The sequence below is a fragment of the Oncorhynchus nerka genome, linkage group LG1 (assembly GCF_034236695.1).
Source record: "Oncorhynchus nerka isolate Pitt River linkage group LG1, Oner_Uvic_2.0, whole genome shotgun sequence".
Classification (NCBI taxonomy): Eukaryota; Metazoa; Chordata; class Actinopteri; order Salmoniformes; family Salmonidae; genus Oncorhynchus; species Oncorhynchus nerka.
Window position 1 is genome coordinate 31,493,904 of NC_088396.1, and position 25,298 is coordinate 31,519,201.

The 25,298-nt window shown below is 44.2% G+C and overlaps 1 protein-coding gene across 2 annotated transcripts in view; it reads right to left on the bottom strand.

Annotated features, from left to right (window-relative positions):
• Positions 1 to 25,298, bottom strand: part of edar (ectodysplasin A receptor) — a 79,966-nt gene that overhangs the window by 42,853 nt on the left and 11,815 nt on the right. For both annotated transcript variants that reach the window (XM_065018063.1, XM_065018057.1), the window contains exons 2-3: positions 19,991 to 20,055; positions 4,960 to 5,082 (exon numbers count right to left, since the gene is read on the bottom strand). In XM_065018063.1, coding sequence (XP_064874135.1) covers positions 4,960 to 5,082; positions 19,991 to 20,041 — 174 coding nt within the window. In that variant the 5' untranslated portion in view covers positions 20,042 to 20,055. The remainder of the gene's footprint in view (positions 1 to 4,959; positions 5,083 to 19,990; positions 20,056 to 25,298) is intronic.

Sequence of the window (25,298 nt, forward strand, 5' to 3'; positions counted from 1 at the left end):
TATTTGACAAAGATACAGTCGATCAAGTCAAGATCACCCGTATCATCGGCGTGCCACGAAGGCGTCGCTCTCTGATCAACTTTGGTGTCCTATAGTATATACGACACCCCTAATTATATAGTGAAGTCTGGTTACGTTCTAGGATCTCTGAGGAATAAATACGAACGTGTTTTGACTGGTTTTAACAACGTTTAGGGTTAGATTTTCACAGATTCATTTCTCTGCAAATTAAACGAGTGGAAATACAAAATTGATCGTGCATGCTATATGGACCTTTTAAGGATATGAAAAATGATTTTATCTAACAAATTGACACTTCATGTTATCTCTGGGACCATTTGGATGATACATTCTGAAATCTTGCTCTGATTTAAGTACACATTTGACCTTCAGAGGTGAAATTATCAAAACTATCGGGGTGAAAAGTGTTTTGTTGTTAGGAGCTCTCCTCAAACAATAGCATGGCATTTTTTTCGCAGTGATAGCTACTGTAAATTGGACAGTGCAGTTATATTAACAAGAATTTAAGCTTTCAGCCAATATAGGACCCTTATATGTACCGACATTTGTTGTTTCTCTAAAATCAGTGATTGTGACACAAGGCGCTGAATGATTTACAACTGTCCCGTTGACGGGACACCTCTCTTTAGTAGAGCCTAACTTCTTCCAGTGTGAAATGGTGGATTGGTAAACAATATTTTTTAAGTAGCTTTCCCAACACTGCTATTACTACTGACCCCATATGAAAAAATGAGCTAAATGCCAAGTTAGTAATGTTAGTAACGTGTATGCTGGGAGAAGGGAAGCAAGTACAGGAAGTGCAAATGTAATAATGAATAAAACAAGAAACCCGAATAGCATACAGACATGAAACTTAAACAATAACGCCTGAGGAAAGAACCAAGGGGAGTGACAGATATAGGGAAGGTAATCAGGAAGGTGTGGAGTCCAGGTGAATCTCATGAGGCACAGGTGCGCGTAACATGCTGACCAAACCAAAAGTTATTTTGTTCACCCACACCAGACACGATCAGGACATGCGGATTGAAATATCAAAACAAACTCTGAACCAATTATATTAATTTGGGGACAGGTCAAAAAGTATTAAACATTTATGGAAATTTAGCTAGCTAGCTTGCTGTTGCTAGCTAATTTTTACTTGGATATTAACATTGGGTTGCTTTTTTACCAGAAATGCACAAGATCCTCTACTCTGACAATTAATCCACAGATATAACGGTAAACTGAATTTGTTTCTCATCATCTCTCCTACTTCCTTCAGGCTTATTTTTCTTATTACATGCTGACCACACCGCTCGCGTCGAGTGCAAGAGCATTGCAAAATAAATAACACATACATGTTATTCAATCATTGCACCCACACTGCTCGCTCCAGCAAGCTTCTGCATTGCCAGGCGCTAAAATAGAACTTAGTTCTATTTGTGACGCTCAGCGCGCTGCAGGTCCTGCCTCTCCCATCTCCTCATTGTTAGCTAATTGCCATAAATGTTTAATGGTTTTGACCTGTCCCCAAATTAATATAATTGTCCTGATCACGTCTGGTGTGGGTGAACAAAATCTATTTGGGCGCAATGGCGCACGCAGATGCACACGTGTGTGCTGTTTGGTCAGCATGTAAAGATTGTGGCAGGTGTGCGTAATAATCTGGCGAAGTGGAGCGCTGGAGAGGGAGAGCTGGAGTACACGTGACAATGTTGCTGCTCTGTTTCGTAAGTTCTTACCAAATCTGCAATCATGAGCAGATATTGACATTTTCTGTAATTGTACAGGAGAGTTGAATAACTACAATTTAACTTTACAAGTTTAAAGAGCTGACTATTCAAACAGTTAGCTATGTCTGTGACTGTAGATTTACAGAGGAAGAGAAAAGCAGGGCTCCTTTTGTTGTGTGTGTGTGTGTGTGTGTGTGTGTGTGTGTGTGTGTGTGTGTGTGTGTGTGTGTGTGTGTGTGTGTGTGTGTGTGTGTGTGTGTGTGTGTGTGTGTGTGTGTGTGTGTGTGTGTGTGTGTGAGGTGTGTCTCCTTATTAAGGCCCAGTGAGGCTCTGTTTATTTTGGCCGGGGGCTGATGACTAATGGCTGCTGACAGGCTACTACATCCTACCAAAGGGGATTCAATATTTGGGAAAAATCCAAATGGAATGACAAACCGTGAAAATGGTTCATTCCCCTTTCTGAATCTGAGCATGCATTCTGGGATTTAGCTGGTAACTCTTTGATGTGGGAGGTGTACCTTTGTGTATACCAGTGAGTCAGGTAAACTTCCTGGGTGGTCTGAGCAGACAGATAGAGAGAAGGGCTGTTACGGTAATGGTGACATGGTAACTAGGCTTCTCCAAGCTCTGATGCTGCTGATGGTCATTAGTAGCCTACCAAACTTTATAACTGCCTGGTACTCAGCACGCTATTGTCCCTCTAATCACTCTGACATCAATGCAAATGTTTTATAAAAATCTAACCCAACACTTGATGAGAGCCCATGAGTTCATGTTGCTCAACATTTCTATAGGCTCTGCCATTGCGTGAGAAAAAACAATTGTTTCCATGGCCTCTATTAAAAACAGGATCCCCATCATCTTTCTATAGGCTACGCCTACTATATTTATTTCTCAACTTTCCTAATATTTAGCACATTACTTCACTTTACAACAGGAGTATAGCCTACATGGCTGGCATGAATATTAAACACGGGAAAAGTGTTCTCCATTCGCTATTTAAGTGTATAGATCACATGTATTTGTTCCCCCTGCCCCTGTTCCAAGACAGGTGCATGATAATGGTCCATTCTAAATCAAAATGAATTCCACACATATATTATTTAGTATATGTAAAGACAACATTAAATTAAGAATAGTCTGATGGATGACAATATTAGCCTATCATTGTGAATGATGTATTATCACTTGTGATAAATCATAGTCGCACACCTCATGTAGCATAGCACATAGGCCTATATGTTTTGATAAGGGTTGTAAACACAACTAAAGTTGCCAAATAACTTCTTAAAATTAAGCACATTAATCTGCTTTACAGCTGGTGTAGAGCCTAACTGGCATACATAGGCGACGCATGAGTTTCCAGTTTGGGGAAGATAATTTTCACCATCCAAAATGCACCTTTATATAAAGCATAATCGGATTTGCAGTCACTTTTGAGAACAGTGTTTTCCCGCTAATTGATTGCATTTTGAAACATTTGCGCTTAGAGCCTACTGCCGTGTGCGCGTTTCTGCACTTATAATGTGAAGAAATAACCTAACAGTTTATCAATATTTTAAGCTAAACGTTCTGATCTGTTGCATCAGCCTCATTACTTTTAAAATGTTTTTTTTATGCGAGTGGTTGTATTAATTTAGGATCTATCACATTCCACAACTGGCCCAGAGTATGTTTGGAATATTTATTTCTTGCACAGAAGGACAAGTTGACCAATAGAATAGATCAACTGTTGTACTATGGGGGATAGTAGATTGACATAGGCTAGTGCTTTTGCTGTTTGTTAGGCCTACTCATCTTGTTGGCTGATGAAAAGTAGGCTAAATGTGGACAGTTCTTCTAACATCTTCAACATGTGCTTCAGAATTCAATAAGAGAGACACAGTCGATCTGTCTGTCTTCGCTTGTAGCATACTTCTTAGCTGTGAGAAAGACCCGATCATGTGACGCATTGGTTAATAAGAATGTAAATATCTGAGAGAGACATGTGAGTGAGAAGTGCTTCGGAGCACGGCAGCCGGGAATTATAATTATTATATTCAGCCCAAGGGCACAAAGGGCATGGATTTTTTTAGGGGGCATTACGGCCACACGAGGGGGATGCCGCTGGGAAATTCGAGGCCTGGTGAGAATTTTATCAAGTGCTTGTCAAATTGTGAATGAGAGACTGATGAAGTGTGCGCAGCCTGGACAAGAAACAAAGCAGAGCTCATGCCTTCCATGCAACTTTTTCCAATCCTCATTAGAGTCGCATCATGCAGCCTTACAATGTATAAAAAATCTAAACATATAGCCCAACATTTGTATCACAACTAAAGTATAAATAGCTCTAAATGAAGCATATAGGAGGACCTGTTTCTTTGTTAACTGCTCAACACAGAATAACCACATGTGCACACTTCCTTGGAAACTGTTTGGAGAAAATATAATTTTTATTTTATTCAGCTATGTTCAATTGTATTCGTCATACTGTAAAATAATACAAATGTATGCCACAGAATTCTAAGCAAACCTTGTCCACTAAATGAACTAGGCATAGCCATATCAGGGCCTAACATATTGTCTGGTATGCGTAAATGGCTGTAAGGGAGTCAGGTGCAGGAGAGCAGATATTGGGTAGCCAGCGGAGCCTTTTATTTAGGCGAACCAAAGGCACACGGCAAAGTGAACACGAAATAACAATACGGGTTAACATAACTAACGTGAGCATCACATGAAACAGAATAAACAACACCACACAAAGACATGGGGGAAACAGAGGGTTAAATACACAACACATAATGAGGGAAATGAGAACCAGGTGTGTGGGAAGGGAAAACAAGACAAGAGGAAAATTAAAAATGGATGGGCGATGGCTAGAAGACCGGCATCGTCGACCGCCCGAACAAGGAGAGGCATCGACTTCGGGAGAAGTCGTGACACATATGGACAACTCAGAGTATGCTATTCTGTTCTTCTGAAATAGACTACATTTTTATTTCTATCATGTTTCTTTAGACCTGTCTAAAATAACTAATGAGAGTAGGGCTGGGAGGGCTGGGAGTAGGGCTGGGAGGCAGGTAGCAGCGGTCAGGGTTCACATGCACCTGACATGCTACATTATCTACTCATTACACTCAAGTCATTACATCTCAGGAAATGTGTGTGTGTGGGTGGGTGTGTGTATGTAGTTGTGCTCTTTTTTAAATGTGTTTCTTTAGTTTGTGTGCGTGCTTGTGTGTCTCACCATGTGGGGCTCCTGTCCAGGTTGGCATGGTGGGCAGGGCTGGCAGCTACTGAGGGTCTGGTTGTAGAACTCAAACTCTCCACAACTACTGTACTCTGACCTGAGAAAGGGAGGACAGGACACCTAAAAGAGAGAGAGGGGGGGGGGGGGTTAAAAGATAAAAGCGTACAGAGTCATAATGTGTGCTTTATTCAGGTTCTTGGTTATAAATTAAGATGATATTTTTTGTTCTGTTTTCAACTTACTACAGGATTCTAGATACACTTGATTCTGCTAAGATTTTATTTACTACAGGTTTTAATAAGTCATTCTAATTAAATTAAATTCAAAGAGAATATACTAATCCCCTTGGGAACCCAACTACCTCATACCTTAGTAGTGACTCAGTATGGGTACTGCTTGTATATAACCTGTATATAGCTTCACTATTGTTATTTTATTGTGTTACTATTTTATTTGTATCTATTTGTTAATTTTCTTACTTTTTTAACTGCATTGTTAGGAAAGGGCTTCTAACTAAGTATTAACGTGGCCTTCAATCTTCACACATGCGTTGACACGTTTACAAGTGCATTGACACGTTCACATGCCTTGTTGAACGTGTCAATGTGTGAACGCACGTGTGAACACGTGAATGCTGGAATAAATGAAAACATATGTCTGCTAGAATTGCCTCTGCCTTGTGTTTTTCATGTCTCAGTTATCACGGGTTCATCATGTCGTCTTTTTTCATGCTGCGGGCGGAAACTTCAGGATTATTTTATTTTTTGTCCTGCTGATTTTAAAACATGTGTCTTTCTATTTGTTGGTCATTATATTCAAGGCTATGAAGTCACATTTGTCACATTATTCACACAAGTCTTGCTTGCGCAACTTCATTGTTCATTAATGTGTCTCCTCTTCCCAGTTTGGGACACCATGGGTGTGTGTGCGCGAATGGAGGCTGCCTGCGCGCTGTGATAGCCAGTGCGTGGTGACCTGATTCAAATAATAAGTATTTAATTATAGGCTGTTAAACTTGTTTTCATTAGAATGGCATTTTTTGGGTCAGATATAATTTTACACTGCTTTACAAAAGCAACGAAGGCAAAAACATCATATGTTTGATCATGAAAGATCATATGCCTATAGGTGTGCTGAATGCAAAGACCATTTTATCCTTTAGTTTTATTTCATCATGTTCATTATTTATTATTTAACCAGGACTTTCACCTTTATTAACCAGATGGTCTAATTGAGATTAAAATGTAAGAATAACCTACTCAATAGTTGTTGTTTTTTTCTCGTTAAAACGAAGCAAAACAGTTAAAGCAACCTATAGCCTACATAAATAAACAACAGGGGTGATTTTCACTGCATGCCGGCTACAAACACAAAAGGCTTCATTAAACTATATTTGTTCTTTCCATGATATTGTAAAATCTTGCAAGTTAAAACAGTACACAACAAGTGATCTCAAACATAAATTGTTTGAATTGATTGCATAAATTGATAAACATAAATGGCATGAATTGATGAAGATGCTTGAGGAAACTTCACATGAGCAGTTTATGATGGCAACAAAAGAGCTCATTATGACTAGACAGTGGTGCAACTTCAGTTTTAGAAGTATGGGGGGACATCATTTTTATTTGTATAATTTTTTTAAAACACTCCAAACAGTCTACCCGAACGCTCGGATGTGTCCGCATGGTCCTAAAGCACACCGTTGCCTCGTTTTGTATCACATTCCAATGATAAAACTGGGGGGGACAAAAATGCTATTTTAGAATGTGGGGATGGCGCCCCTGACTGGAATATTCTTTCCTTAAACAAGAGCAGTGTTTTTAGCTAGCCTGTCGTTTATTTGAGATTAACAGTTTTATAGAGAGAAAAAAAATCTAAATATTTTTATTACATGTTCATCTCAATGACACACACCTGTTTAAATAAAGGTGAAAAAGTCATTAACATTGTTAAATAAAAATACATCTTAAAATGAAATTATATGAATGGTATCTGTGTGCAGCAACATGCCATTTCATTATCATTGCTTTCAATTAAATTATTTGTTGTTTTACATAAGTGTGAAATTAACAAAACAAATGTAAACAAAATTGAATTAAATATATTCCCACAAAAAATCTTAATGCCTTTATTCTGTGTTAAATATCCATGTGTTTAGTAAAAAAAAAAAGTGAAGGTGTCTGTCTGCCTCTGTTATTGCTATATTGGCTTATCCATTCCAAACTTCTTCTTAACTAGGCTATCTAGAAGGTATCGGTAGGCTATGGTACATTTTGTGACCACCCCCAAAGAATTAGCCTACATTCTGCTGATATGGTTATAACGTTACAGATACATATTATGCATTTATGTCTCTGGGTGTAGCTATGCATTGTACAAAAACTAGCTAAAAAATATGTGAACTGAATGGGATGCTGATTGTCTCAATTTTCTCTTCCTGACATCTTGCCTTGCATTTTATGACCATGACTGCTCGGGCCAGGACGATACCACTAGCACAATACTCGTTTGTAGTGTGGCAAGGAAACAAAACACAAAGTAGATTTAATTTCTTAAGGAAAACAACCCTAATGTTAAAAACAAACATTATTATGTTGTCATCCAGAGTCATATTTATTTATTTTCTATTCTATAGCAGAGAATATTTTACATACAGAAATATGCTTCGTGTTTTATTTTTTGCCATGGTAAAAATATAGCGATACTGTATTGACTGACCCATCTTACCATCCAACTTTTATAACCCTGGAAGATTCCACTGTACAGAAATAAGTTAGTAGACTAGTTATAATCAACATGCAATCATATTGATTTTTGAATGGCAAACTTGAAATACAAGTGAAATGAATTAACTTCTTCCTTTACCAGGGCAAGAGATGCCCAAGTATATGATCTGTGAAAACTGCTTGCTTGAGCTCTTTGAACATTGTCTATCTTCTAAAAACGTCTGTGAGAAGAATTTGAACAGGACTGTATGCCAACGGAATTGTGCCATCATCATGTCCCAAGTTCCCCATCCTCCCAAATTAAGGTGCCACCAACCTCTTGTGATGTTAGCTAAACCTTCCCCTAATCTTAACCCTTTAACCTAACTCCTAAACTTAACCCTAACTTTAAACCTAACCCCTAGCCTAGCTAACGTTAGCTAGTTAGCCACTTAGCCATCTAGCTAGAATTCGTAACATATCATACGTTATACAAATCCATAATATATCATCAGAATTATAATTCATAACATTTCATACGAAATGGGTGATGGACATCCCCAAAGTAATAAAATACCATAAGAAACTTAGCATATCATACAAAATGAGTATCGATGATTTACGTACAGAATGATACAAAATGCTTTGAGACCAGGTTGGCAGAGCAGGGATTTTCATTCATTGGGGATGAGAACATTGTAGTGATTTCCACTTGTAGCAGAGAAATATACTGAACAAAAATATAAATGCAACATGCACCAATTTGAATGATTTTACTGAATTACAGTTCATATGAGGAAATCAGTCAACTGAAATAATTAAATTAGGCCCTAATTTTTGCATTTTTAATTTAACCTTTATTTAACTAATCCATGGATTTCACATGACTGGGAATACAGATATGCTTATGTTTGTCATAGATACCTTAAAAGAAATGGGCCTCACAATGGGTCTCAGGATTTCGTCACGGTATTTCTGTGCATTCAAATTTCGATCAATAAAATGCAATTGTGTTCATTGTCCATAGCTTATGCCTGCCCATACCATAACCCCACCGCCACCATGGGGCACTCTGTTCACAACATTGACATCAGCAAACCGCTCGCCCACACGACGCCATATGTCTGCGGTTGTGAGGCCGGTTGGACATACAGCCAAATTCACTAAAATGACATTGGAGGCAGCTAATGGTAGTGAAATGAACATTAAATTCTCTTGCAGCAGCTCTGGTGGACATTCCTGCAATCTGCATGCCAATTGCTCCCTCAAAACTTGAGACATCTGTGGCATTATGTTGTAAAACTGCACATTCTAGAGTGGCCTTTTATTGTCCCCGGCACAAGGTGCACCTGTTTAATGACCATGCTTTTGAATCAGCTTCTTGATATGCCACACCTGTCAGGTGAATGAATTATCTTGTCAAAGGAGAAATACTCACTAACAGGGATGTAAACAAATTTGTGCACAACATTTCAGAGAACTAAGTTTGAGCTGTCCTTCTCCGTGGCCGACTTGAGTAAGACATTTAAGTGTGTTAACCCTCGCAAGGCTGCCGGCATCCCTAGCCGCGTTCTCAGAGCATGCACAGACCAGCTGGCTGGAGTGTTTACGGACATATTTCAATCTCTCCCTATCCCGGTCTGCTGTACCTACTTGCTTCAAGGTGTCCACCATTGTTCCTGTACCCAAGAAAGCAAAGATAACTGAACTAAATTAATATTGCCCCGTAGCACTCGCTTCTGTCATCATGAAGTGCTTTGAGAGGCTAGTCAAGGATCATATCACCTCTACCTTACTTGATACCCTAGACCCACTTCAATTTGCTTACTGCCCCAATAGATCCGCAAACGAAGCAAATGCCATCGCACCGCACACTGCCCTATCCATCTGGACAAGAGGAATACTTATATAAGAATGCCGTTCATTGACTATAGCTCAGCATTCAACTCCATAGTACCCTCCAAGCCCATCATTAAGCTCGGGACCCTGGGTCTGAACCCCTGCTCTGTGGATCTAGGTCCTGGACTTCCTGACGGGCCGCCCCCAGTTGGTGAAAGTAGGAAACAACAAACGGTTGAACACAGGTGGCGCATCGTCAACCTCAGGAGGCTGAAGAAATGTGGCTTGGCACCTAAACCCTCACAAACTTTTACAGATGCACAATTGGGAGCATCCTGTTGGGCTGTATCACAGCCTGGTATGGCAACTGCACTGCCCACAACCGCAAGGCTCTTCAGAGGGTAGTGCTGTCTGCCCAACGCATCACCGAGAGCAAACTACCTGTCCTTCAGGACACCTACAGCACCAGATGTCACAGGAAGACCAAAAAGATAATCAAGGACAACAAACACCCGAGCCACTGTCTGTTAATCCTGCTATTATCCAGAAGGTGAGGTCAGTACAGGTGCATCAAAGCTGGAACCGAGAGACTGAAAAACAGCTTCTATCTCAAGGCCATCAGACCGTTAAATAGCCATCACTAGGAGGCTTCCACCCAGTTATGTAACCCTGCACCTTAGAGGCTGCTGCCCCACATACATAGACTTGAAATCACTGGCCACTTAATAATGGAACACTAGTCAATTTAATAATGTTTACATATTTTTGCTTTACTTTATCTCATATGTAGATACTGTATTCTATTCTACTGTATTTTAGTCTATGCCACTGACATCGCTCATCCTAATATTGATGTATTCCTTAATTACATTCTTTTACTTTTATGTTGTGTGTCTTGTTGTGAATTTGTTAGATATTACTGCACTGTTGGAGCTAGAAACAAAAGCATTTCACTACACCCGCAATAACATCTGCTAAACATGTGTATATGACAAATACAATTTGATTTGATTTGTGCGTATGGAACATTTCTGAGATCTTTTTATTTACACTTCACATTTACACTTTACATGTTACGTTTATATTTTGTTCAGAGTACCAACAAATAGGGCACTGACTGACAGCTGTCAGTGTAACTAGCTAGCATGCTAACCTTAGTCAGCAAATTAAAGTTATGTGAGCACCATTTCAGTTAAGGCAGGTAAAAATATTTATTCTAGAAATAGACTCCTAGCCTACCTGTCAAGAGATGAGTCTCAGCTAAACCGTGCCTATACAAGCTGTTGACATGTTGAGATTTGAAGTTTGTCTGACTCTTGCCATTTGATAATTCCAGTGAAACTGTTTCGGATTCCAAATGTCATAGAAATGGAAAGAATATTAGCTCTGGATAGCCTAACAACTGAACATTTTCGAGTGTATGGGCCTATAGAAGCAATGTGAAAAAATGTTTTGCCTGGCCTGGTGCCCCAGGTGGGTGGAGATGTCTCTTTAGTATAAATGAGAATAGAGCACCACAGTATGAATCATAATACCCATAAAACCTAGCAGTCAAACAAGGAAATGGTTCCCCATAGGAGACATAAGGATTGTGTTTCATGTAGGCTTACCCTGGCGTGATGTTTCATTAACCGTGTAAATCTCTCTAGGACAAGGTGACTTTTATCAATATATTCGCAGGTATTTACCCACCAAAAATGAAATGCTAACGGCTAATGTGGCTATAAAAAGAGCAACAAATGCCATGATGATCTGGACTAGACTGCCGAATCGAGACAAAGGTAAGAATCTCTTGATTAACTATCTAATGTTAACCAAATTTAGTAATTAATACATTGGCAAAATGTCTTATGCAAGTTTTAAATTGACACCATACCTGTTAGTAAAGGTGTCAGCTAGTAGAGTTGACCTGCAGGATCTTGCAGGGATTTGTAGTCTTACATGAGGTCTACTTTGATGCTAATTAGCATTTTGAAGCTGAAAGTAAATAGAGCCGAATATATTGATGAAAGTCACCTTGTCTGACAGAGATGAACATGGATATCAAATAGTCACGCCAGGGTAAGCCTACACGAAACACAGCCCTTATTTTAAGTGTTTCTAAAATCTATTATGGGAAAAATGAATGCTGGAAAAATGATTGGAACCATTTCCCTGTTTGACCACTAGGTTTTATGGATATTATGATACCTCCACTGTGGGGCTCTATTGTCAAAAACGAGCAAAGCCTCCACACAAGGGGGCACCAGGCCATGCAAAACAAATTTGCGTAAAACGATAGTGGTCAGAACCATACATTTTGGGGGACTGGGGATCTAAAATGCAATATACTGTATCACGGAATTTTACCATTTCTAAAATTGTCATATTTAAAAAATAATAATAGGTGAAACTTCACAAATGATCCAATGGATAATAATTTAAAAAATGGGTAGGTGCAAAAACATTAGCTTTTTTGCCATGGCAAAGGTGGCCAGGTATGTGTTTGTCACTAGTTAACACATCTATTTACACATTTTCTCTTCTTAAAATTGGATTTTAAACCTAAATCTCACCTGAACCCTAACCTTAACCACACTGTTAAACTTTGCCTAACCCTAACCTTCAATTAAGACCAAAAAGTGAATTGCTCTTTTCATTCATTTGTGCGATATAGACAATTTTGTGGCTATTTTATGTAGTGGAAACCCAAGTGTAGGCTACATAGAAAAGCTGTTTGGCTCTCAGACAACTCACGAATAGGATGAACTTTGCAGCAGGTGTTTATGATTAATAAACGTTGCTATGCTGGTGGGTGGTAACATTTAAATATAACCCAGCCCTGAAATGAAATGTAGACAAAATAATTTGCACTTCATCTCACAAGAAACATCCGAAGTCACACATTCAGGTTTGGCACTACAAGCCCAAATATATCAAACATTGACTAAAACGATGACTTATTGACTTACATTGTTGTTAAACATCATTGGTAAGCTCTAGACATTGTCTTTCAGATCAAAAAAGTGGATGCGTGGACTGGTGTGGGTGTTTAACAGACAATTTGTTTGTTTATATTGACATTTCATTAGATCCTTTTACAATATTATTATCTAGATCCCTGAAATTCAACTCTGGACCTCGAAACCAGTTCCACTGCGTTTTTACATTGTTCCCCTCTAATTAGGGACTGATTTAGAACTGGGACACCAGGTAGGTGCGTTTAATTATCATGTAGAACTGAAAACCAGCTGGCTCCGGACCTCGTATGTTAAGAGTTGAATATCCCCGTTTATAGATGTAATATTTTTCATTGATTTAATATTATTGTTGTTAATTTCTTTGAAATGTTGTCGAAAAAAATTATAATTTCCTTTTAGGAACCATTGCTGAAAATGTACTTGAAAATAAAACAATGGTTCCTCTAAAACCTCTGACTACTGTGTGTGTGTAGCTCTATTTGAACCTCAGATCTACTTCAGGGACATTCATAGTTGTGACTCAGAGACCCCATTGGTTCCTATATGAACGCCTCCCCTAGATAGATAGTTGGTGTGTATGTATTGATATGTAGGCTACATATGCCATTTTAAAATTGACGTAGTTCTGTCCTTGAGCTGTTCTTGTCTATTGATGTTCTGTATTATGTCATTCTGTATTATGTTTCATGTTTTGTGTTGAACCCCAGGAAGAGTAGCTGCTTCTATCACAACAGCTAATGGGGATGCTAATAAAATACCAAATACCTTTAGCATGACATCTTCATGTTTGTGTGACAGTTTTGAATGTGGGTCAAAAGGAAAATGAAAGTACTTTCTGAATGTTCTTCACTCCTGCCTGCCAAACACCGACCCTCACCGCCGTTAACAGAACCATGGGAAAACAGTGCTAGATAGGCAGGGGTGAAGTACACTGTCTACCTGTTGCCACCGCCTCCCGCTAGCACAGCAGGTGGGAGGCTAGGGCGACACTGTGTACTAGCTAGCTTGCTAGTGAGAGACACTGTGTGGTAGCTAGCTTGTCGCCCCAGCATCCCACCTACTGTGTACAGGTACAGAGTCCTCCTTAGGACAAGCTGACTGAGCTAGCACACAATGTCCTTCGCTCCTTCCTCCTGTGGGAAAACAGTGTGTGAGGGAGGGTACGGTGTACGGTGTCTACCGGTGTACGGCTAGCTAGCTACCATTGTTGCCCGCCCCTTCTTCTGTGGGGTTTATCGGCAGCTGACATCCAACATTAATGTGCATTAACCCCACCTATTCTACTGGAGCAGCCCCACCTCCCGCCTGTCCTAACTTAAAAACGTAGTATAAAGAGGGGTTCCTGCACATGCAGAAATGCCCCGGATTGCAGACCGTAATGCACCCTTGTCGTAGGACCTGGAGAAGCCAACTTATATAGGCAGCACACCTACAGGGCATTTCCATCGTCTTCTCAGCCTCATCTGTAAAATCATTACACTGACATAAATGTAAGAACATAAATGTTTTATGTTGAAATATGTGAAGACACCAAGAATGGCAAAGATTCAAACATGTTTCAACTCACAAATCTGATAGAGTATTGCTATATGTTCCCGCTTTATAGCTAATGTAAATGCCTAACATGAAAGAATTGACAGGTCAATGAACAATGTTATAATTAGGGAAGAACGATATATCGGTGAACATATCGAAATCGGACGATATTAGCTAAAAATGCCAACATCTGTATCGGCCCGATGTCTAGTTTAACGCTGATCTGCAAAACCGATGCCAAAGATGACGTGCAGACCTATAGAACGTAGGTACATGACGTGCATACCTATAGAACGTAGGTACATGACGTGCATACCTATAGAACGTAGGTACATGACGTGCATACCTATAGAACGTAGGTAGATGACGTGCATACCTATAGAACGTAGGTACATGACGTGCATATCTATAGAACGTAGGTACATGATGTGCATACCTATATAACGTAGGTACATGACGTGCAGACCTATAGAACGTAGGTACATGACGTGCATACCTATATAACGTAGGTACATGACGTGCAGGCCTATAGAACGTAGGTAGATGACGTGCATACCTATAGAACGTAGGTAGATGACGTGCAGACCTATAGAACGTAGGTAGATGACGTGCAGACCTATAGAACGTAGGTACATGACGTGCATACCTATAGAACGTAGGTACATGACGTGCATACCTATAGAACGTAGGTACATGACGTGCAGACCTATATAACGTAGGTACATGACGTGCATACCTATAGAACGTAGGTACATGACGTGCAGACCTATATAACGTAGGTACATGACGTGCATACCTATAGAACGTAGGTACATGACGTGCATACCTATAGAACGTAGGTACATGACGTGCAGACCTATATAACGTAGGTACATGACGTGCATACCTATAGAACGTAGGTACATGACGTGCAGACCTATATAACGTAGGTACATGACGTGCATACCTATAGAACGTAGGTACATGACGTGCAGACCTATAGAACGTAGGTACATGACGTGCAGACCTATATAACGTAGGTACATGACGTGCAGACCTATAGAACGTAGGTACATGACGTGCAGACCTATAGAACGTAGGTACATGACGTGCATACCTATAGAACGTAGGTACATGACGTGCAGACCTATAGAACGTAGGTACATGACGTGCAGACCTATAGAACGTAGGTACATGACGTGCAGACCTATATTTACATTTACATTTAAGTCATTTAGCAGACGCTCTTATCCAGAGCGACTTACAAATTGGTGCATTCACCTTATGACATCCAGTGGAACAGTAGTGCATCTAAATCTTTTAAGGGGGTGAGAGGGATTACTTTATCCTATCCTAGGTATTCCTTAAAGAGGTGGGGTTTCAGGTGTCTCCGGAAGGTGGTGATTGACTCCGCTGTCCTGGCGTCGTGAGGGAGTTTGTTCCACCATTGGGGGGCCAGAGCAGCGAACAGTTTTGACTGGGCTGAGCGGGAACTGTACTTCCTCAGTGGTAGGGAGGCGAGCAGGCCAGAGGTGGATGAACGCAGTGCCCTTGTTTGGGTGTAGGGCCTGATCAGAGCCTGGAGGTACTGAGGTGCCGTTCCCCTCACAGCTCCGTAGGCAAGCACCATGGTCTTGTAGCGGATGCGAGCTTCAACTGGAAGCCAGTGGAGAGAGCGGAGGAGCGGGGTGACGTGAGAGAACTTGGGAAGGTTGAACACCAGACGGGCTGCGGCGTTCTGGATGAGTTGTAGGGGTTTAATGGCACAGGCAGGGAGCCCAGCCAACAGCGAGTTGCAGTAATCCAGATGGGAGATGACGAGTGCCTGGATTAGGACCTGCGCCGCTTCCTGTGTGAGGCAGGGTCGTACTCTGCGGATGTTGTAGAGCATGAACCTACAGGAACGGGCCACCGCCTTGATGTTAGTTGAGAACGACAGGGTGTTGTCCAGGATCACGCCAAGGTTCTTAGCGCTCTGGGAGGAGGACACAATGGAGTTGTCAACCGTGATGGCGAGATCATGGAACGGGCAGTCCTTCCCCGGGAGGAAGAGCAGCTCCGTCTTGCCGAGGTTCAGCTTGAGGTGGTGATCCGTCATCCACACTGATATGTCTGCCAGACATGCAGAGATGCGATTCGCCACCTGGTCATCAGAAGGGGGAAAGGAGAAGATTAATTGTGTGTCGTCTGCATAGCAATGATAGGAGAGACCATGTGAGGTTATGACAGAGCCAAGTGACTTGGTGTATAGCGAGAATAGGAGAGGGCCTAGAACAGAGCCCTGGGGGACACCAGTGGTGAGAGCACGTGGTGTGGAGACGGATTCTCGCCACGCCACCTGGTAGGAGCGACCTGTCAGGTAGGACGCAATCCAAGCGTGGGCCGCGCCGGAGATGCCCAACTCGGAGAGGGTGGAGAGGAGGATCTGATGGTTCACAGTATCGAAGGCAGCCGATAGGTCTAGAAGGATGAGAGCAGAGGAGAGAGAGTTAGCTTTAGCAGTGCGGAGCGCCACCGTGATACAGAGAAGAGCAGTCTCAGTTGAATGACTAGTCTTGAAACCTGACTGATTAGGATCAAGAAGGTCATTCTGAGAGAGATAGCGGGAGAGCTGGCCAAGGACGGCACGTTCAAGAGTTTTGGAGAGAAAAGAAAGAAGGGATACTGGTCTGTAGTTGTTGACATCGGAGGGATCGAGTGTAGGTTTTTTCAGAAGGGGTGCAACTCTCGCTCTCTTGAAGACGGAAGGGACGTAGCCAGCGGTCAGGGATGAGTTGATGAGCGAGGTGAGGTAAGGGAGAAGGTCTCCGGAAATGGTCTGGAGAAGAGAGGAGGGGATAGGGTCAAGCAGGCAGGTTGTTGGGCGGCCGGCCGTCACAAGACGCGAGATTTCATCTGGAGAGAGAGGGAGAAAGAGGTCAGAGCACAGGGTAGGGCAGTGTGAGCAGAACCAGCGGTGTCGTTTGACTTAGCAAACGAGGATCGGATGTCGTCGACCTTCTTTTCAAAATGGTTGACGGAAGTCATCTGCAGAGAGGGAGGAGGGGGTGGGAGGGGAGGAGGATTCAGGAGGGAGGAGAAGGTTGCAAAGAGCTTCCTAGGGTTAGAGGCAGATGCTTGGAATTTAGAGTGGTAGAAAGTGGCTTTAGCAGCAGAGAGAGAAGAGGAAAATGTAGAGAGGAGGGAGTGAAAGGATGTCAGGTCCGCAGGAGGCGAGTTTTCCTCCATTTCCGCTCGGCTGCCCGGAGCCCTGTTCTGTGAGCTCGCAATGAGTCGTCGAGCCACGGAGCGGGAGGGGAGGACCGAGCCGGAGGATAGGGGACATAGAGAGTCAAAGGATGCAGAAAGGGAGGAGAGGAGGGTTGAGGAGGCAGAATCAGGAGATAGGTTGGAGAAGGTTTGAGCAGAGGGAAGAGATGATAGGATGGAAGAGGAGAGAGTAGCGGGGGAGAGAGAGCGAAGGTTGGGACGGCGCGATACCATCCGAGTAGGGGCAGTGTGGGAAGTGTTGGATGAGAGCGAGAGGGAAAAGGATACAAGGTAGTGGTCGGAGACTTGGAGGGGAGTTGCAATGAGGTTAGTGGAAGAACAGCATCTAGTAAAGATGAGGTCGAGCGTATTTCCTGCCTTGTGAGTAGGGGGGGAAGGTGAGAGGGTGAGGTCAAAAGAGGAGAGGAGTGGAAAGAAGGAGGCAGAGAGGAATGAGTCAAAGGTAGACGTGGGGAGGTTAAAGTCGCCCAGAATTGTGAGAGGTGAGCCGTCCTCAGGAAAGGAGCTTATCAAGGCATCAAGCTCATTGATGAACTCTCCGAGGGAACCTGGAGGGCGATAAATGATAAGGATGTTAAGCTTGAAAGGGCTGGTAACTGTGACAGCATGGAATTCAAAGGAGGCGATAGACAGATGGGTAAGGGGAGAAAGAGAGAATGACCACTTGGGAGAGATGAGGATCCCGGTGCCACCACCCCGCTGACCAGAAGCTCTCGGGGTGTGCGAGAACACGTGGGCAGACGAAGAGAGAGCAGTAGGAGTAGCAGTGTTGTCTGTGGTGATCCATGTTTCCGTCAGTGCCAAGAAGTCGAGGGACTGGAGGGAGGCATAGGCTGAGATGAACTCTGCCTTGTTGGCCGCAGATCGGCAGTTCCAGAGGCTACCGGAGACCTGGAACTCCACGTGGGTCGTGCGCGCTGGGACCACCAGATTAGGGTGGCCGCGGCCACGCGGTGTGGAGCGTTTCAGGCATAGGTCGCGCATGACTACCTTACAGGAAAGGCATTTAAACATAAACATATCTTTTTTTAATCAAAATGCAAACTTGTATGCCATCTCTAAATAGGAATAAAATTGTTAAATTACAAGCCTAGTTGGTTTAGCCACGGAAAAAGCCAGGAACCTTCCCACTAGCCATGATTGGCTGTGATAATGGACACGTCGGGAGATGGTTTCGGATTGGTCTGTTATGTAGCACGCTTCTGTCTATAACATGAGCTCAGTATGTGTAGGTAATCCTTTCTAACGTGTCTATTTTGAAAGATATCACGAAGAACTGCATAAGTGTTGCTAATTGCTCTCCTCTTTCTGGAGGACCGAGTTTTAAAATCAGTGGAATACCCTGTGGAAGCAGAGTATGATATCTAAGGAGATGGAGAAAATTCTGGCCTTTTGGCAAACTCAAAGCGGGCTGTCATGTGCCTTTTACTGAAGAGTGGCTTCCATCTGGAAACTCTACCATAAAGGACTGATTGGTATAGTGCTACAGAGATGGTTGTCCTTCTGGAAGGTTCTCCCATCTCCACAGAGGAACTCTGGAGCTCTGTCAGAGTGACCATCTGTTCGAGGTCACCTCCCTGACAAAGGCCCTTCTCCCCCGATTGCTCATTTGGCCGGGTAGCCAGCTCTAGGAAGAGTCTTGGTGGTTCCAAACTACTTCCATTTAAGAAAGAAGGAGGCCGCTGTGTTCCTGGGGACCATCAAAGCTGCAGAAATGTTTTGGTACCCTTCCCCAGGTCTGTGCCTCACACAATCCTGTCTCAGAGCTCTACGGACAATTCCTTCAACCTCGTGGCTTGGTTTTTGCTCTGACATGCACTGTCAAATGTGGGACCTTATATATACAGGTGTGTGCCTTTCCAAATCATATCCAAGCAATTTAATTAACCACAGGTGGACTCCCATCAAGTTGTAGAAACAAGAGGAGGAGGAGGAATAGGAGATGGGAGGAGGTAGAAGGGGGAGGAGGGAGGAAGAAGGATTAGTTGGGATAAGGAGGAGATGGAAGAAAGAAGATCAAGGGAAGAGGTGGGAGGAGTAAGAGGAGATGGGAGGAGGAGTAGGAAGCGTCAGGAGAAAAAGGTAGGAGGAGGGAGCGTGTGGCTGGTGAGAATGAAAGGATGTGGGATACCAATGGGCAACCACTCAAACCCCAACATGTGACAGTAGTTATTCCAACCAAGTCGCTCAAGATCCAATGCGAAATTCGATGTCCTTCCAGGTACCCAGGACCCAGCACATTGGGAGATGCGTTCAAAACCAGCCTCTAGGGAAAACAGTGAGCACTAATGGTGTTGCAGATATGTCCCTCTCTCCCTTTCCCTTTCCCCCTGTCCCTGTCCCTGTCCCTCCCACCCAGGAGTGGCTTTAGTGGGGATCATTAACTGAGCTCTGAGGGAAGTTAAACTCCTAGGAATACAGCCAACACAGATACGCATGCTCACTAACACACATATGCACAACCAACAGGTTTCAACATCAGAGGAAGAGATGAGCGATCCAGACCCAGATTATAACTACTCTCTTAGAGCTCCACTGAGAAACCTTCTGATGTTTCACAACCTCTGGCAAAGACCTGATAAAGTCTGGCTGTACCTCTGCCAGTGTGTCTGTGTATCTGTTACACTGTTGTCTTTATCCTCAGTTTGTTTCATTGCTGAAGATGGGCGAGGATGAGGAGAGGAGGGGGAGGAGGAGAGAGACAGGAATTGGAAGAGTAATTTAAGAGATACTCACCAATAACAAACAGAGGAAGAGAGACTCTTTCTGACTTCCTTTCTGTAACATCTTCACACCTTCCCCTGAGAAAGAGAGAGGAAGAGAGAGAGCCAGAGAGAAAGAGAGTCAGATGTACAGTACATGCATTTTGAAACCCGTGCCTCATACCCCTACCATGTCTCATAGTGCGTGTGGGTTATACTCCATTGAGTGTGTGATACTGCTCTCTACTTCAGGTTATTATTCCTCTGCCCTGCTGATGTGATGAGATCATTAACAATTCCTCTATTAAAGCCTGGTCACTGAGGAGAGAGAGAGGGAGTGTGTGTGTGAATGGGTGAGAGCAGCCTGGCAGAGGAGGAGAGGATCAGCCTGTTAAACCTCTGACACAGATGTATTATGGGTAAACAGTCATTAGAGGGACTGTGCTATTTGCTTTTGCTTTAGTTACTGTCACATATCTAGAAACCCCTTTAACTCCTCTGCCAGCACATATTTACCACACTTATACAGGCACTGTATGTCACAGGGAAACACACTCTCTCTCTCTCCGATCTGTACTTACTGAGGTATACAAGCATTCACTGGTACATTGAAGAACATATAAAACAAAAATGTGACCAAACTTCAAACATGATTTATCCATTTTTGTTCATGAATAATGGAATAATGTCAATGTAAAGGATTTAATTGTTTATAGCAACACTACGTGTGTGTGTGTGTGGTTGTGTGCGTTCCTATGTGTGTATTGTGTCCATATGTGTGTGTATGTTTGCCAGGCTCAGCCCTTACCTACAGGAGACTGATTTTTATTGGCCCACTCCAAGCGCTACAATAACAGTGAGCTCGTATTTCTCTTAATAAATGATGTGTGAGTGTGTGCCAATAAAGTATAAATAATGTCGTCAGTGTTATTGGAAGGCGATGCCTTGGTGAGAGAGAGTATTTTCCCCCAGAAACACCAACTATGTAAAGCGGAGTTAAACAGAGACATTAACAGCAGGTCAATAAACACACAGGATCTCAGATCAGTTTCAACACTGTCCAGGCTCAGGGAAAATCTGTGTCATTAGGGACATTCTTAGTTACAGGTTTGTTTATTTGTGCAGTTTAAAGTGCTTTTATAAACAGATCCAGTCTTGTCTCATTCTGTGAGAGTGCAGGTTTTCTGACACACCACATTAATGACCCACTGCAACCTTTAACAGAGTTGTATTATTGGATGTAAACAAACACAGACTTTTACTGCAGCCTAATTGCTCCCACCACAGCTAGTGTGCTCTCTCTCTTTCCTTCAGAGGCTGTGTGTGTGTTTGTGCATACATGTGTGTGTGTTTGTGCATACATGTGTGTGTGCTGGCGTGCTGAAGAGTGGGTGTGCAGGCAGGCAGTAAATCCTGCAGCCCTGCAGTCAGAAGGAGGACTGAGCTGTTGCCTTGTTTACCTGCCTGTTTACCTCCGTTATAAACCATAGCATGCATGCACATAAACAGAGCGAACTTTCTGACAGACCACTGGGCTTGTTCACATTCACTATGGTTGCACAACAAACATCATAAATCGGGCCTTTTGGCGTTGCACGTGCAATCGTATTCAGAGTGTACATTATTCAGAGTGTTAAGTGAGCCACACCAGCCAAAGAGAATGATCCACTAGTCAGTCAGTGTCTCAGTGTGTCCCTCCCTCCCTCCCTAGTGGCATGGTGTCACGCCCTGGTCGAAGTATTTTGTGTTTTGGTCAGGCCAGGGTGTGACATGGGTTTTTGTATGTGGTGTGTAGCTTAGTGGGATTGTAGCTTAGTGGGGTGTTCTAGGAGAGTCTATGGCTGTCTGAAGTGGTTCTCAATCAGAGGCAGGTGTTTATCGTTGTCTCTGATTGGGAACCATATTTAGGCAGCCATATTCTTTGGTTGTATTGTGGGTGATTGTCCTGAGTGTCTTGATGTCCTTGTTAGATGTTAGTAGACACATGTATAGGCTGTTTTCGGTTTTCGTTTCGTTTATTGTTTTGTAGTGTTTGTGTTTAGTCGTGTTTTACATTTGTTTAATAAACATGGATCGCAATCGACACGCTGCAGTTTGGTCCGACTCTCCTTCACCATTAGAAAACCGTGACAGAATCACCCACCACCAACGGACCAAGCAGCGTGTTAATAGGTCACGAGCCACAGGAGAGGCAGCAGGAGCAGCAGCAGCTGCAGGTGAAGAGGCTGCACCACCTGGAGAAATGGACATGGGACGAAGAACTGGACGGTAAAGGACCCTGGGCTCAGCCTGGAGAATATCGCCGCCCCAAGGAAGAACTGGAGGCGGCAAAAGCTGAGAGGCGCAGATATGAGGAGGCAGCACGGCGTAGCGGATGGAAGCCTGAGAATCAGCCCCAAAAATGTCTTGGGGGGGGCTCAGGGAGAGTGTGGCAGAGTCAGGAGTCAGACCTGAGCCAACCCTCCCTGTTTATCGTGAGGAGCCAAGGAGGAGACCAGAACCAGAGCCGGTGTTGGAGGTGAGCGAAACAGACTGTGAAGGAGTTAATGGGGAAATTGGAGGAGAGAGAAATGAGGGAGTTGCTGTGTTGGTGCTTTTTGCATGGAATTCGACCGACGGAACGTGTCCGGGATTTGGTGGCATCTGGGTTAGCGCTCCATACTCGTCCTGAGGTGCGTGTTAGTCGGCTGGTGAAGTTGGTGCCAGCCTCACGCACCAGGCCTCCTGTGCACATCCCTAGCCTTGCACGTCCTGTGCCAACACTGCTCTCAAGATCTCCAGTACGCCTTCACGGTCTAGCCCATCCTGTGCCACCTCCACACTCTAGTCCTCCGGTAGCAGCTCCCCGCACCAGGCTTCCTGTGCGTGTCCTCGATCCAGTACCACCAGTTCCAGCACCACGCACCAGGCCTTCAGTGTGCCTCGCATGTTCAGCGCAGCCAGCGCTTTCCTCCTCTCCTGCGCTGCTGGAGTCTCCCGCCTGTTTAGCGCAGCCAGAGCCTTCCTCCTCTACAGCGCTGCCGGAGCCTCCCGCCTGTTCAGCGCAGCCAGAGCCTGTCGCCTCTCCTGCGCCGTCGGAGTCTCCCGCCTCTCCTGCGCCGTCGGAGCCTTTCTCCTCTCCTGCGCTGCCGGAGTCTCCAGTCTGCCCAGCGCCGCCAGTCTGCCCAGCGCCGCCAGTCTGCCCAGCGTCGCCAGTCAGCCAGGATCCGCCAGAAGTGCCAGTCAGCCAGGATCCGCCAGAGGTGCTGTCAGTCTGCATGAAGCAGCCAGAGCTGTCAGTCTGCAAAGAGCTGCCAGTCTGCAGGGTGCCGTCAGCCTGCATGGAGCAGTCAGAGCTGTCAGTCTGCATGGAGCAGTCAGAACTGTCAGTCTGCATGGAGCAGCCAGAGCTGTCAGTCTGCATGAAGCAGCCAGAGCTGTCAGTCTGCATGAAGCAGCCAGAGCTGTCAGTCTTCAAGGAGCTGCCAGTCTGCAAGGAGCTGCCAGTCTGCAAGGAGCTGCCAGTCTGCAAGGAGCTGCCAGTCTGCAAGGAGCTGCCAGTCTGCACGGAGCCGCCAGAGCTGCTAGTCTGTAAGAAGCCGCCAGAGCTGTCAGCCTACATGGAGCAGCCAGTCTGCAAGGAGCTGCCAGTCTGCAAGGAGCTGCCAGTCTGCAAGGAGCTGCCAGTCTGCACGGAGCCGCCAGAGCTGCTAGTCTGTAAGAAGCCGCCAGAGCTGTCAGCCTACATGGAGCAACCAGAGCCGCCAGTCAGCGTGGAGCAGTCAGAGCCGCCAGTCAGCATGGGTCAGTCAGATTCTTCCAGATCTGCCAGTCAGCCAGACTCTTCCAGATCTGCCAGTCAGCCGGGATCTGCCAGAACTGCCAGTCAACCAGGCTCTTCCAGATCTGCCAGTCAGCCAGATTCTTCCAGATCTGCCAGTCAGCCGGGATCTGCCAGATCTGCCAGTCAACCAGGCTCTTCTAGATCTGCCAGTCAGCCAGGCTCTTCCAGATCTGCCAGTCAGCCGGGATCTGCCAGAACTGCCAGTCAGCCAGGATCCGCCAGTCGGCCAGGATCCGCCAGTCAGCCAGGATCTACCAGTCAGCCAGGATCTGGTAGATCCATCAACCTGCCTGAGCTTCCTCTTACTCCTGAGCTTCCTCTTACTCCTGAGCTTCCTTTCACTCCCAAGCTTCCTTTCACTCCCGAGCTTCCTTTCACTCCCGAGCTTCCTTTCACTCCTGAGCTTCCCTTCACTCCCGAGCTTCCCTTCACTCCCGAGCTTCCCTTCACTCCCGAGCTTCCCTTCACTCCCGAGCTTCCCTTCACTCCCGAGCTTCACCTCAGTCCCGAGCTTCACCTCAGTCTGGTGGGGTTCTGGGTGAGGACTACTAGGCCATGGTTGGCGGCGAGGTTGGACTTTCCAGGGACGCAAGGAGAGGGGACTAAGACATTAACTGAGTGGGGTCCACGTCCCGCGCCGGAGCCGCCACCATGGACAGACGCCATCCCGGACCCTCCCTATTGATTTGAGGTGCGTTCGGGAGTCCGCACCATAGGGGGCGGTTCTGTCATGCCCTGGTCGAAGTATTTTGTGTTTTTCTTCATGTTTTGGTCAGGCCAGGGTGTGACATGGGTTTTTGTATGTGGTGTGTAGCTTAGTGGGATTGTAGCTTAGTGGGGTGTTCTAGGAGAGTCTATGGCTGTCTGAAGTGGTTCTCAATCAGAGGCAGTTGTTTATCGTTGTCTCTGATTGGGAACCATATTTAGGCAGCCATATTCTTTGGTTGTATTGTGGGTGATTGTCCTGAGTGTCTTGATGTCCTTGTTAGATGTTAGTTGACACATGTATAGGCTGTTTTCGGTTTTCATTTCGTTTATTGTTTTGTAGTGTTTGTGTTTAGTCGTGTTTTACATTTGTTTAATAAACATGGATCGCAATCGACACGCTGCAGTTTGGTCCGACTCTCCTTCACCATTAGAAAACCGTGACACATGGGAGGCAAGTAGTCTAGCTGTTAAGAGCGTTTGGCCAGTAACCGAAAGGTCGCTGGTTTGAATCCCTGAGCCAACTAGGTGAAAATTCTGTCAATGTGCCCTTGAGCAAGACATTAGCTCAGGATAAGAGTGTATATTGAATGACTAAAATGTAAATGTAGTACAACGGAAGTGTAGATCACTCTCTTACACAAACACACAGAACAAAAAGTTAATTAGACAAACCCAGGATCGGATGGGAAAATTCACATGTAAGACATTCTGTCTCAGACCCATAGCTCACAGCAATCTAAGGCTGTCTGCCTGTCTATAGGGGTAATTATATCCACTGCGAATATGTATTTGAATAGTAACTATGACACAC